We start from the raw sequence: 13,393 nt of genomic DNA, 5'->3' as shown, positions 1-13,393 counted from the left end.
GGATTTTAAGAATGTTGATGGAAAATTGGAGATGCAATTACAAAAGTACCTTGATTCGTTTCCGTTTGAGTATTATGTAGTTTTACGTGATGTGGAGGCTCTTCCAGAGGTGTTGGCGGGTACATTGAAGCAGTTTTTCGAGCGCGTTTCCGAAGAATAGATTTGTACTTTGATTCATTATTATTGTCTGGCGAAGATGCGAGGGAGCCGATTAAGTACCTCAGGGCTAACCTGCTTTTAGACTGACGCGCTACGGCTGGTCACGAGCACGGCTGGTCCTCCGCTTTACCTACAATCGTACTGCTGTAATGGCTACCAACGACATTCACTACTCGAAGGCAGAGCATGGAACTGCTCTCGAGTGCTCTCACTTTGAGGAGCGGAAAGGTCTCCTCAGCGAAGATTACAGCGAGAAACCCGAACCCGACACGCGGCCCAATGTTTGGTCATCCCAAAAGGTTGCAGCTGTCGCTGTAACTCTCATCTGCATTCTCCTATCTGGTGCTGTTGTGAGGACGCTTTTGATAGCACAGCCTGTACACCCGAACTTGCTATTCCACCGAGGTGTGCTAAGGTCCAATGGAACGCACGATTTTAAGCGGACGGTACTACTCGTTTCTATCGACGGCCTGAGGTGGGTTAACTCAGCAAGCTGCTTTCAGGCTTTCTACTCACAATGCCTGCAGGGCCGACTACCTTGACCGAGGCCTCACACCCCACCTTTTGGAAATTAGTAAACAAGGGCTCCGTGCCAAGTCTATGCGACCTGTGTTTCCTGTACGTCTTTATCCACTGCTGACGCGCTGACGGTTCATTCTCATATGTATAACTCTAGACATTGACATTCCCGTGAGTAACAATATTTCATCTACTTAAATGCGGTTAGTGATGAGCTGGCGGTAGAAATCATTGGGCTCTTATGTATGTCCTACTCACCGGGGTAAGATAAAGTGTTGACATGGAACATTCAATAGGACCGGTCTTCATGCGGAGTCGCATGGCATTGTAGGCAATGTAAGCCCTACTACATTATGGACAATGGTCGAGAGCTAAGCTCAAGCAGAACTTTTGGGATCCCGTCTCGGATACGGAGTTCCACTACAATAAAGCAGATACAGTTTATCTTTCACACTGGTGGAAAGGCGAACCTGTATGTCCCACCTTGATCGATAGCACTTGTCCTCACTATTATTCCTAGATGTGGGAGACTGCCAAGAAAGCGGGATTGCTAACAGCCAATCTCATGTGGTAAGTTGCATTCACTTCGTCACTTGCCAATGCCACCACGTTTCCTTCCAGGCCGGGACCTTTGGAAACGGCAAGTGGTGCCTCACCGACATATATGATACCATGGAGAGTATGTCACTGGAACCAACTGTGTACTTCCAAGCCCTGATCTATTGTTTCAGCAACCAGTATCGTTGGATGCAAAGCTGGATCAGATTTGCCAGTGGATTGACCTTCCTCTCGAAGAAAGACCTCAACTCATCACAGGTTCTTATACAAATGTACAACTTGGCCTGCTTCGATTGATTCACTGATATTTTATAGCTTATGAACCTACCCTAGACCAGGCTGGTCACAAGTATGGTCCCATGTCGGCGCAGGTGAACGTGAGTTACCAGCCTTTTCTCACTGCTTTTAAGTGCTTCACCGACCGAAATTCAATCAGGCAACCCTCGAGACGGTTGACGTGTTTGCCAAGCATCTCCATACCCAGCTGCAAGTTCGAAATCTGACTGACATTGTGGATGTGGTCTTTGTCAGTGATCACGGTATGGTGGATACTTCTGATTACACACTTGTCAACATCGATGAGATCCTTGGTGAGGATGGTATGGAAGCGATTGAACATGAAGACGGGTGGCCAGCCATGGGTATCAGGTTCCGCGAAGGTACTAATGAGACTATGTACCAGGAGAAGTTATATCAAGCATCAGAAAAAAACCCGGGACAGTTCGAGGTCTTCACACGGGAGACTATGCCTGGCCGATGGCATTTTTCGAACAATGAAAGGATTTCACCCCTTTACATAGTTCCCAAGGTGAACCATGTCCTTACGACCAAAAAGGAAGGAAACAAGCATATGACGAAAGGGGTATGCAATTTATCACGCATATCGTTCGAGGCTGAACGTTACTTGTAGAACCATGGTTTTGACAATACTGAGGTAGCCATGCAAGCCATATTTGTTGCTCATGGTCCTTTCTCTGCAGTGACCAAGAGTTTGCACCAGTCGAAGAGGAGAGGTTTCCTTGATTTGGCGATCAATGGTTGGCACTCGACGTCGGATAACACCTACGTGATGGATACCTTTGCTAATGTTGAGATTTACGGTCTTGTCACCAAGTTACTCGGCATCGAGGACTTTGCAGCAAACCATAATGGCACCGTTGGATTCTGGGATAAATACTTTTAATACCGTTGCTTATAATACCACATACTTGGTTTACTTTTCTCTGTCATGTTCTTTCATGTCTTTACAATTCTAGAGTAATATTGCAACGTACTTTGAACGCATGTGCCTAAAGCATATAAAATTACATGTATATAGCAAGGGCGAAGGGCATGAACAAAAGAAAGTAGACCACGCTAGTGATGGCCATCAGCATCGAAGACGGTCTGATTGTTGTTCTGGTTGAGGTTTATCTGACCGCCTCCTGCGTCCGGGATATAGGCCTGGTCAGGAAGCCCTGCCTCGTCGAGCCCTTCTGCTGCCTCAATAATCTCATACAGTCTCGAAGCAACTTCAGGAGGAGGAACACGACCACCTAAGATATCTTTGACTGGCACGGGTGATCCATAGAAGTCACGATTGGCATCTTTGCGTTCGATTAACACGGTCCCTTCCAAGGATATACCAGCAAAAAGTCCTGTGAACGCACCGCAGTAAAAGTCAGAGTCATAACACAATGTGGGAAGAACAACACAGCAAAAGTAACGCACCCTTCGATTGTGAATAAGAAAACATTGGGGCTGGGTGGGCAAGTGACGCTTGCACGCTACCACCGGTACCGAGAGGCCCAGCAGTGGCAGCAATATTTCCACCGATAGTAACGTTACCGCCGAGCGAGAATGCGCGAACAGCATCTTCGCTGTTAAGGACGATGACGAAATCTGTGATGTCGGCACCGATTTGGAGACCCCAACCCACACCGGCTGTACCAATACAAGATGGTGCAGACCAAGATCCATCAGGAAGACGGGCGATGACAATACCCGAGCCTGCCTTGCCAGAGAATACGAAACCGGCTTTGACTACTTGGAATACGGCCAATCCTGTAAAGGGGTGATGTAGAGTCACCTTCGAGATTGAAGGAAAATGAGAAGACTAACCTCTGGCGCGATTGAGGACAGCTTTAGGGATGGCATTAAGTGCTGAGTCGGGTCGTTCGGGGTCGGCTGTTATCCATTTCGATACGATGATCCATAATTGAAGTTGTCGATGTAGTTAAGGGTCGAAACGTGAAAGCAATTAGTTATGCAGGTTTGAAAGTCAAGCACAGATGTATACATACCCAAGAAACTCTCCAGAATTTTAGCTGCTTTCTCTGCCTCACCAGGGAGCGAGAAGCCTTGCATAAAATCCCTTGACCCACTGGCTACTTTGCTCGAGCTTGTTTGCGCAAATGCAGTTGCTTGTATTGTTGCTTTCTGAGCACCTTTACGAAGTTTGTCGAGGAGGGACATGATGATTGCAGTGAGAGGACTATAGAGCAATGAGCATTTCAACAACTGCTGTGCTTTTGACGTGCATGTGACATCACATCAGTTGGGGAAATTGTGATAAAAAAACACTGATTACAACAATACTGGATAGATACAATTCCACACCGCCATATACTATTTAGAACATATTCAGTGCATCCAGTCTAGTAGCCTCTCAACTGGGGTCAGGTTCCCCCAGATCTCTCCGGAGGGGCTGATGTTCGCGGGTATAATTTTTTGAATCAGAAAATCAACCCCGGATCACGACCTTTGGAGAAAAGCAAGAGAGCATTATCATACAATCAATTGGCCAGCCACCAGACCCAACGGTCAGATCAAATAGAGCAATGATGGAAAAGGAACCCTTTCCGGAATGACCACCGGCAGTGTTGGAAATGAAGTAGCTTTCTCTTGCGTTCCAACGGTTATGATAGCGTCGTCCAAGTACTGACTAGAATACCTCACTGCAGTTGAAGTCTGACCGAGGCCAGAAGCTGAACGGCGATGGTACAGAGTGAAGAGTCCTTGATCAGCATACCGGATCAAAGTTGTTAGCACGGAGCGCGGGTCTATCCAATCGGACGATGTTTAGGATAGGAATACGGCGGACATGTATCACGCTAGGGACGACCTCAAGGACCCGTGATGGCAGGAGATGGATGTGACACTCCGGTTCTTCAAGTGCCCCGCCATTCGCAGCAATACAAAGATTGGAGGAGAACATGAGCTGAGACGTAATCGTCAATGATAGTCTTAAGGGGCGAATCTTTGTTATACCTGATTGCATGCAAAAGATGTTGACTACTTTCAGCTCCAAGATGAGGTAAATAGTCGGGGCCCTGTGTACCTGGGCTGGCAATGCCAACACCGGCCCAAGTAGCTTTCGAATGGTTAGCAGACGCCAACTATTGGACACAAGTATATCCTCACTTTTGCACCGTACGAGTTGAGGCCTACAGTTGACAAATCTTTGCATATAAACTGGCAAGGAATTTACCTGTATCTCCGGACCGAGCAAAGCAACCCAGTCACAGACTAAGTCTTGAACATAATCTGAGTGTGCTGCGTATAGAGTGTAACGCCTTACACCATCACGATTCATGTATTGATCCTTTTGGAGGCTTTTTGCGTCAGTCATTGTGCCTCAGAGGGATATACGGCGTGATATTGAGGGTTGCACCAGAAACGATACCCTCGAATTTGGACAGTTTTATGAAACAGGAATCGAGAAGCGAAGGTTTTTGAGCGACGCAGCAGGAATGAAGTGAGTAGTTTGAACAATCGGCTAGGATGAGTAAGGCTTTCTAGTCTTCTGCAGAGGTATACTGTGACTGAAGATGGCAAAGCACGACGGGTAAGATCTATTGATCAATCAAGTAAATCCAAGATATGGTGTGTGGTCGATATTTTTGACGATTTGAGGATGTGAGGGCTGTGCTTGACCCTTGTCAATCAAACGCTTCAGCACAACTTTTGACCCAGCAGCCATCAGAAGACCCCATTCCACAGGGTTGGAATTGATGATTGGATCAATTGATCAAGAAATCATACTTCCTGCGCCCCTGCAAGAAAAGAGTTATCATGCCTTGAGAAAGCGAGCGACAAGACCTTCGACTCATTACTTCATAGTGTCATGAGGAGTGGCAGAGTGTTCTGGACCGTGGAAGGTGAGGAGTAACTGTCATGTTGATACTAATCCATCAGTCTTCTACGCAGGCGTCTTACCACGGAGCTTGTGGCAATGGATCGAGCGAACATCAGGGAGAGATGAAGATGGATATATATGGAAGGTGCTCCGAGTACACGTGCCGGTGTATATTGCAGGCCTGGCATGAGCCTCTGTGCTCCCGCCAACTACTGATCCCGCCCCTGCAATGCTTTTGGGCATTGTGGTCTGCAATTTTCTCCCCTTTTTCTTTTGGCTCGCATCCGCCACGCCTACTCAAATCACCCATGATTCTCTGACAACAACACAATCCGATAGGACGTGGTTGTGGAGTTGGGCTTGGGGGTCTGAAAGTACTGTCTCTGTCGTTGACCATTCGCCTGTGATCTCCTACACTTCCAGGCCGGGTGAGCATCGGTATCTCTGGCTGGATCTTCCCTCAACTAATGCACACCATAGCTGCTTTTGGTGCAGAGATAGCAGATCCCATTTTGGGCTACGTTATTCCTCTTTCTTCGTTTACTGCTCCGTGCGGAAGCAATGATACTACCGACTCCGATTCCCCATCGAATTCAGGTTGCCCGAAACTATGCCTTACAGACACACGCCAGCCGACAGAAACATGGATTGCACTTGTTCAACGCGGTGGTTGCGAGTTTGTAAAAAAAGTACGAGAGGTACAGGGCTTTGGTGCGAAAGCTGTCGTTGTAGGGGGAGAAGACCCAGAGGTTTCGGGTTATCCTGATACCCTCGTTAACATGTACAGCCCAGGTTCGTATTTACAGCCCTTTTGGTCGAGTTTCCAGCCGTCTCACTTGCTCCACAAGAGGATGCCTCTGACATCAATATTGCCGCGACCTACATCAAGTTTTCGGACTATATGCAACTCTACACACTCATATCCAGTTCGAATACCACACATTCTGGGCTGCAAACACTTAGTCTTCTGATTACCGCAGAATACTCCGCGTGGGAGTGGTACTCGTAGGTTTCCTCCTTTTCTTACTCCTTCGTCATCGCTCTGAAAATGGTTTAGGCCAATAATCACCTTCATAGTCATCTTGCTTCTTCCATCAGTTTTGACATTTATTACCCTGCTCATACACCGCATACGGGCTGCTCGTGCAGCACAACGTGAACGTGCCCCCGAAGACATTGTCCGGAGACTTCCATGGCGAGTATATACAGGCACTGGTTGGGAGAAGCATGAAGGCGGTGAACCCGTTTACGATACCCCTCGCTCCTCAGACGTCGATCTGGAAGAAGGGAGGTCACCTGTAGAAGTGGCTACATCCGAACGAGGGTCTAGTCCAACGGCTTGTTCTGATGCTTCTACTTCGGAGCGGCTAATGCACCACCCGTGGTTCGAAGCCCAACTGGAGTGTGCTATCTGTCTATCCGAGTTTGCGAAAGGAGACAGAGTCCGTGTGTTACCTTGCCAGCATATATTCCATCTCAGCGAAGTAGACGAGTGGCTTATCCATCGAAAAAAACTGGTAGGTTTTTTACCTGTGGATTTGAGCATACTTCTCACCCACTTCATCGTTAGTGCCCTATATGCAAAGCCGACGTAACCCAACCGTGCCATCCTTCGAATCCACACACAAGTCCATCATCAGCAGTTATCCATGATACTCTTGGCAGTCGACCGTCACATGAACCACAAGCGACAGAATCAACACCGCTGTTATTCCATGGTAACGAAGAACATGATTGAAGATTTAATGCCCCATCTTGATGCTCCCCTCACAATGATATATCCAATTGCGATTTTAGTGTTGTATCTTACCTGGTTGTCTGTCGTTTGTAATATGTATTTCTCTAATTGCAGAGTACAAACGACTGGGATTTGCTGAACGCTTGACCAATTCGAGGACTGACGTAATGATTCAGGTGATTGATTGATGCATCAACTTCGCAACTGTGGTTTATCTCACACCTCTTCTCAGAACACTGTCGTACACGAGGCTTGGAGCTCAATACTATCGCAATCATTGATATCACATTGTCATATCAAGTCTCTGGCGTTCTTAAACGGTTGAGCCGTCTATAGAATGGCACTCGTGTCCAAATCGCAGGGAGAGGGAAGTTGGAACCTAAGTTGGTATGGACTCGATTGAACTGACCGGGGGCGAAGAACCATTCCGTGAGTTCCAGTACCTAGACCGATATATTGTCAGACCGGCCAGTGTGAGATAATCTGAGTAGGCCTTCCCAGATAACGGAGGAGAGCTGTCGCATAGCAATCGCCGCCATATTCATTCATGGAGATCGACCGTCAGGGAACCATTTCGAGTTGAACGAGGGCACGAATATGTTGCGCCTCGCCTTCTTGAGCCCGGCATGTTCGTGTCACCATCATGATGTCGTACGCTAAGAAGACGCTTCGCTCATCTTTATATGATGTTATTGACTTAGGCTTCCATTCTTCAACTTCAGGGTAATGACAAACTCTGGCTAAATTTAGCTCTTCATGTCTATATATGCATGGGCTGGGAACCTCTTGGAAGAAAAACAATAAGACTTCCAGGTACAAGTAAATCTTATACGCATTTGGTCATTGGTCATGTTTTTTTGTTAAACCTTGGAACCTCTTGGGACCCGGTTCGTCTGGTAATGTCCACCCCGCGTTGGTCCTTACTTCGATCAAAAAGTTAATTGTCCACAGTCTGGACCTCGCAGAACAGAACAGAACGATTCATAACAGACACATTTAAAGGGATGATACCTCGTTTGGTTGAAAACATTCGGGAGGAGCACTGAATTTGAAAATTGTCATGTCAGGGTAACGGCAAACAGTACCAACAGGGCTCCGAATTCTATTCGCCATCAACTTGATTTTCTAAGTGACCGACGATTTTTTCAAAAACCCCCCAGATACGTGAGCCTTCCATTAACTTGCAGTCATTGGCTATGTATGGCGCAGTGGGAGCGAGTGTGGAGGTCCAGCCCACATTCCCTATCTCTCATCCCCATCTGGTTACTCAATAGTGGCGACCCCGACTTGCGAACCCACCGTTTCTTATTGTTACGGACTCGTGGCAGGGCTCTATTGTCTTTCAAGTGTTCCATCCCTAAGAACGGATAAACTTGGAGTTGGCCCATCACTGTCACGGGATTACTTCACGAAACCCTTTAGCCGCTTTTCCGTTTGGCCATCCGGGTTCATCTCTTTCACTCTGGCACCGTCTGGGGCACGGTTAGTGTGAGTTGAGATCTATACGTTGTTTTGTTGCTGGAATTTGGGTGGTTTGTTGTTCTGTTGTCTTCAATGTACGTATTCTACTATGAATTGGGGCGCTGAACCGAGAAGAGCTTCAGATTCACCTTGTCACTGCCCTTTTATGGTTCCTGTGGTTGTTGATATAGTATTGGGTCATTTGTGAGGCTTTTATCCGTCTCTTCATATGTTCTCTCTCACCGTTTTTAAATCAGGCCACACCACGGATTACGGCCTCCTCATACCGTTTAACAATCAAGCCCCTACATTCAATCAGTTTGAACACTTCTAAATATTGTCTTTTCATCTCCGATCCGCAGACAAAAGCCCACGGCTCAAAAGTACAAAGTCTGCCCAGCCCCGGCCCAACCTACAACATCGATCAAATATCATCCCTCCAAGCCACATTCTTGCTTGTCTTGTCGATTCCTTTTTGGACGGTTTATTCATTTTAGGCATCCATCTGATTGCTAATTTTGTGCTCTTTCCGATTTCCATATTTGTCGAAGAGCTTAATATAGGGTGCAGTTTCGGCTAGCTGTCTTTTGGCCTCTCTTCCACTGGAAACCTTGTTATTGTTGGATACCTAGACGCTCTCCTCATAAGCTTAGCCTGCATCTCGGACTTATTCCCTCCTGGTTTCGTCGACTTTGCACGCTGACTTTGAGCAAATATTTCTCCTCAACAATACACGGCATGTCAACCAAAACGAAGAAGTATCCTCCGCTCAAGAAGCGCCACAGTAAGTACTTGCATGTCCAACTTTCCATCTTCTTTTCAACTTGTTTTTTGCGTTTGGTACACTTCCGACATATATGTTCTATAGTTTGCTGACAAATTACATAGCGAAACCTTGCAAGTATTTTCAATTTGGACTATGTACAAACACTGCCGAAGAGTGTAACTTCGCGCATGTGTCAGTTATGCCAAGTTTGACCTTTCCCCCTTCGATGCAAGGGCTACATGGGTTAGGGCGAGGCCATGGTGAGTGTTCCCGTTGAAGCGCAGCGTATTATTGATCATGTATATGTTGTCTTGTCAGATATCAATGTTATACCCCCACCATCTCACCGTAGGCCCCAATGTTGTCATTCAGTTTCATCGATATACTAATAATGGTATAGCGTCATCATACACTGGAGCTTGCAGCTATGTTAATCCTTATCCCACCCAACCACCCTATTACTACCATCCCTGGGCACCAGCAAGCCTTTACCCAGGACATCCAGGCTCTTTCACTGTTGGGAGCCCTGAAATTCCTACCAATGTTCAGTCTCCGGACGTTAAATCGCGATCCTATTCAACCTCAATGTCGGTGGCTAGTCCACAGCTAGACGCGCCCTGCGTTGACTTTGATTCTACGGTCGGAGCCCTCGGCTTGACGAGAAACGAAGAGAACGAGGATGAAAAAGATTGTGTTAGGACGGGAAATCCAAATGTAATTCAAGTGAATCACCACGACGACGACGTCTTCACTGAGGACCCGCAGTTTGTAGAACATCAACATATTCAACATCAATCGCAGGTTCGTGTTGAAGATCGACCGTTATTCGATAGACCCGAAGGATATGCGATGCGTGAATCCCCTGTTTGGGACTCTAGCGGAACGCCACACCAAACCTCGTGGGATGGAGCATGGGGTAGTAGAAATCAGGCAACAAGGGGGCCCCGTCGCAGTATAATTCGGACTGTTTCACGGAAGACCACTAAATACAAGAGTACGTGCGCAATATCACTTGAACGGTTTTCTATTAGCTGACTTGACGGTAGCCAAACCCTGTAAATTTTACACCGTTGAGAATGGGTGTCCCAATGGTGATCGCTGTACTTTGTGAGTCACCACTCTTGCTTTTTGCGTGGTCGCCGACTGTATACTTATGATATCTATTTTAGCATCCATAGCACAGATGTTCCTCCTGTGCCTCCCATGACTCTGAGTCATTCGCAAAACACAAGGCCGCGTCGGAAGAGTGACAGCTACTTACAGGCACCCTGCATCGCTACTTTCAAGGGCAGCGGGGAACCGGATATTGAGAGACCACGAGTTGACACTTCGGAGACTGAAGACAATAAGGAGAAAAAGAAGGACTTCTTCCCCATCACTTGGCGTGTGATTGGGGGCGGCGTACTGATTGGTGGTAAACGTGCTGAGAACCCGGGGGAGAAAGGCTTGAGCACCGATCGAGGAGAGGAGGTGGAAGAAGTCAGCGACGACGATAAAAATGATAAAGTCATTGAGAAAGAGTTGCCGAAGCTTTGTGCAAAGGACCTCAAGCGAAGATCGAGGTCAATGAGCCCATCTATTCCATAACGTGCGTTTTGTCCTGGCATTGACCGATAGTTCATGGAACTGAAAGTATCTATCAGTGATCACGAGATTCACCTAAAGAAATCGGGCAAATGGCCTTGTTTTTGAACACAATAAACCACGACTCTTATGATGACGCTTTACAGGATTTTTGTTTCTGTTCTACTTTTTTTTTGGATTTTTGGTTTACATGTCGTAATGTTCGTTTTCTGCCGTAAACTCTTGAACATCCAGATTCGAATTTCAACTGGATGCTATAACAATTTCTTTCTACAATCCTCCATTTCTGTGCTCACATGATTCTTAATTGTACCCTCGCGTGTTTCCTTAATCTCCATTTCACAAAGCAGCCCATGACGAAGCCAATTTTTGTATATGTATATTAATTTTTAGACTTGACAAAAATTTTGAATCGCCTGTCCAACTCCGAGGTTTCTGGAATTCGGGTCATTGTTCGGATATGATTAGATCGTAGCCGTTAGAGGGCCTGATGAAAATGATTCACTCCAAACCCGAGATATCCAAGATTCAAAAAGTGCGAACAAAAAGACATGAGATTATTTTTAAAACCTGCTCATATGCTTGCTGCGGGTTGATGGCATCATCACACACAAAAAAAGTCTACTGAGGTCAAACTTCGTTTCGAAATGACATACTAATCCGACGGGTAGCCGTATCACGAGCACTCTGCACCGGAGCCCAGGCAGGCTTGTATTACAGATAGAAGCTGCTGCTGCGAATGGATTACAAGGTCGCACACGGCACTCATACAGGTGGTGATAGATGAATCCCGAATAGAACAAGATACGCCGCATGGGCATAGTGAGAATAAATTAGAAGATCCGGGAATCGGGACAACAAGATTAGCTTGTTTTGTCAGTGAGGTGGTAGTCGTCTTTCCGAACGATTGACAATGAGTCTTGCGGGGTGAAAGGCATGGGCTATAGAAGCCTGAAAACCGGTAAGCTGTGAGATCGATAGTTCGAATGCAGTCGGGTCATCCCAAAAACAGAGGCCACCAACCAACCGGTCGACACGGTCCGGGAACAGCTCAACCCCATAGAAAGGCGCTGGGAGTGTAAATCATTGTAATCAAAGTTCTGACATTGTTAAAAGAAGTCTGTTCAATGATGAAATATGCTATTTGTGGTAGGAAGTGTACAGCACCGGAGCAGAAGACATCCGTAGATAAAAAAGCGGCCTGACACCCTTGGCGTGGCAGAAAACATGGCTGATTTTGAGGACAAATATGGGTATAAGTTCCCAATCATCGGGCATAACCATGTTGAGTGAATAGCTAATAGGAGCATAATGCCACCACCAGCAATGCGTTATCATGCTGTTATAGAGTATAAGGGCGTAACCATGCTGTTAGCAATGTAATGATTTCGGACATCGGGAATCTCTGAGCGCAAGGCTAGGTGTCGATTATAATCGCTCGAGCAAGCGCCAAGTATGACACGACTTGATGAGAATGGCACGACGCACGACCCGACAAAGGACAGAGGCCTCGTTGACGACATGAGAATTATAAAACTTGGTTCGAAAATGGAAATACGGCGAGCAGATGCGACGGCTGGACGAAACAACAAACGACTGGGCAGGGACCGTCGATGACGAGAATTTAGGTTGGAGATTCAGAGGTGGGCGCGGGTGATTGGTTGCAAGTGCTTGAGCGACGAGTCGTCAGAGCGTGTAGTGAGCAGGAGAGTTGTAGGCATTTAAATTATCAGAGAGCTGGAGCAAGACCGCATCACAGAGAGGCCCTGGTTAGGGTTAGGTTCATTCATAGTATTCGCCTCCGATCATGCTCATTCCTTCGTCTAACATAACTACTGTGGATGGCTACAATGCCGGTTTCAAGACACTAGAGTTTGGGATTCTCCCGGGCTCATGATGACCGTTGTCTAGTTATTTGTCTCGAATTTTTCGGTTTTGCAATTCAAAGTTTGCACGGACGAATCGTCCTCTAGTTTAGGTAGAAGCCTAGCTCAGGCTTTTGCTTATCATGGTCACTAATCTGGATCCCCAAACCTCCGCTCATAAGTGCCTGAGCGCTCAAGCCCCCAGGAGCGACCTCAACTGGACCTCTAGGCTCAGATGACTCTACGAGTGTTAGGCTGTCGAGCTGCGCTAGCCGCTTATGACGTCTTGGCGCCTCAAGGGAGCATGCCTCACGTCACTATCCCGGATCTACAGTATTCATGTTTTTCGAACCCTTCCTGAACGACATTCTATGGAAACGGGGGACCGCCACGGGGAAGAGAAAAAATACAGTGGTCAGTGGCCGAGTCGATTTGTCGTCGCGAGACACTTCTGGGCGAAATCACGGGTAATTACCCTTTCTTGCTCGACAAGGAAGAATCTCGTTTAGCGATGGCTTTCCAACAGATTCGCGAATGATCCAACATGATGGTGTGTAAGATAGCACTCAGAGATTATGGAATCATGATGATGAAAATCAAGTCATACTTACGTCTCAATGGCAAAT

General features: G+C 46.8%; 5 protein-coding genes across 5 annotated transcripts; 4 read left to right on the top strand and 1 right to left on the bottom strand.

The window, feature by feature from the left end:
- Positions 1 to 281: 281 nt before the first annotated feature.
- Positions 282 to 3,205, top strand: AGABI2DRAFT_207039 (hypothetical protein). Its single transcript, XM_006462539.1, has 13 exons — positions 282 to 634; positions 687 to 777; positions 836 to 849; positions 904 to 921; positions 975 to 1,014; positions 1,064 to 1,150; positions 1,199 to 1,248; positions 1,300 to 1,357; positions 1,410 to 1,494; positions 1,552 to 1,613; positions 1,673 to 2,098; positions 2,147 to 2,873; positions 2,947 to 3,205. Exons 1-12 carry the CDS (start codon positions 309 to 311, stop codon positions 2,417 to 2,419), a joined length of 1,530 nt encoding a protein of 509 aa, XP_006462602.1. The 5' UTR covers positions 282 to 308; the 3' UTR covers positions 2,420 to 2,873; positions 2,947 to 3,205.
- Positions 3,206 to 5,556: 2,351 nt separating this feature from the next.
- Positions 5,557 to 7,231, top strand: AGABI2DRAFT_207032 (hypothetical protein). Its single transcript, XM_006462538.1, has 5 exons — positions 5,557 to 5,781; positions 5,834 to 6,145; positions 6,202 to 6,358; positions 6,411 to 6,870; positions 6,924 to 7,231. Exons 1-5 carry the CDS (start codon positions 5,583 to 5,585, stop codon positions 7,089 to 7,091), a joined length of 1,296 nt encoding a protein of 431 aa, XP_006462601.1. The 5' UTR covers positions 5,557 to 5,582; the 3' UTR covers positions 7,092 to 7,231.
- Positions 7,232 to 7,321: 90 nt separating this feature from the next.
- On the bottom strand, positions 7,322 to 7,660 carry AGABI2DRAFT_137256 (hypothetical protein). Its single transcript, XM_006462537.1, has 2 exons — positions 7,593 to 7,660; positions 7,322 to 7,520 (listed from the first exon to the last, which is right to left on the bottom strand). Exons 1-2 carry the CDS (start codon positions 7,628 to 7,630, stop codon positions 7,388 to 7,390), a joined length of 171 nt encoding a protein of 56 aa, XP_006462600.1. The 5' UTR covers positions 7,631 to 7,660; the 3' UTR covers positions 7,322 to 7,387.
- Positions 7,661 to 9,290: 1,630 nt separating this feature from the next.
- On the top strand, positions 9,291 to 10,905 carry AGABI2DRAFT_179291 (hypothetical protein; the record flags this gene model as incomplete). Its single annotated transcript, XM_006462536.1, has 6 exons — positions 9,291 to 9,336; positions 9,441 to 9,578; positions 9,719 to 10,032; positions 10,120 to 10,312; positions 10,365 to 10,425; positions 10,488 to 10,905. 6 exons carry the CDS (start codon positions 9,291 to 9,293, stop codon positions 10,903 to 10,905), a joined length of 1,170 nt encoding a protein of 389 aa, XP_006462599.1.
- Positions 10,906 to 12,166: 1,261 nt separating this feature from the next.
- AGABI2DRAFT_193707 (hypothetical protein) lies at positions 12,167 to 12,572 on the top strand. Its single transcript, XM_006462535.1, has one exon. It carries the CDS (start codon positions 12,358 to 12,360, stop codon positions 12,517 to 12,519), a length of 162 nt encoding a protein of 53 aa, XP_006462598.1. The 5' UTR covers positions 12,167 to 12,357; the 3' UTR covers positions 12,520 to 12,572.
- Positions 12,573 to 13,393: the final 821 nt, after the last annotated feature.

This window comes from Agaricus bisporus (assembly GCF_000300575.1).
Source record: "Agaricus bisporus var. bisporus H97 unplaced genomic scaffold AGABI2scaffold_7, whole genome shotgun sequence".
In the NCBI taxonomy this organism is placed as follows: domain Eukaryota; kingdom Fungi; phylum Basidiomycota; class Agaricomycetes; order Agaricales; family Agaricaceae; genus Agaricus; species Agaricus bisporus.
The sequence above is the reverse complement of the archived record's forward strand: the minus strand, read 5'-3'. Positions and strand labels throughout refer to the sequence as shown.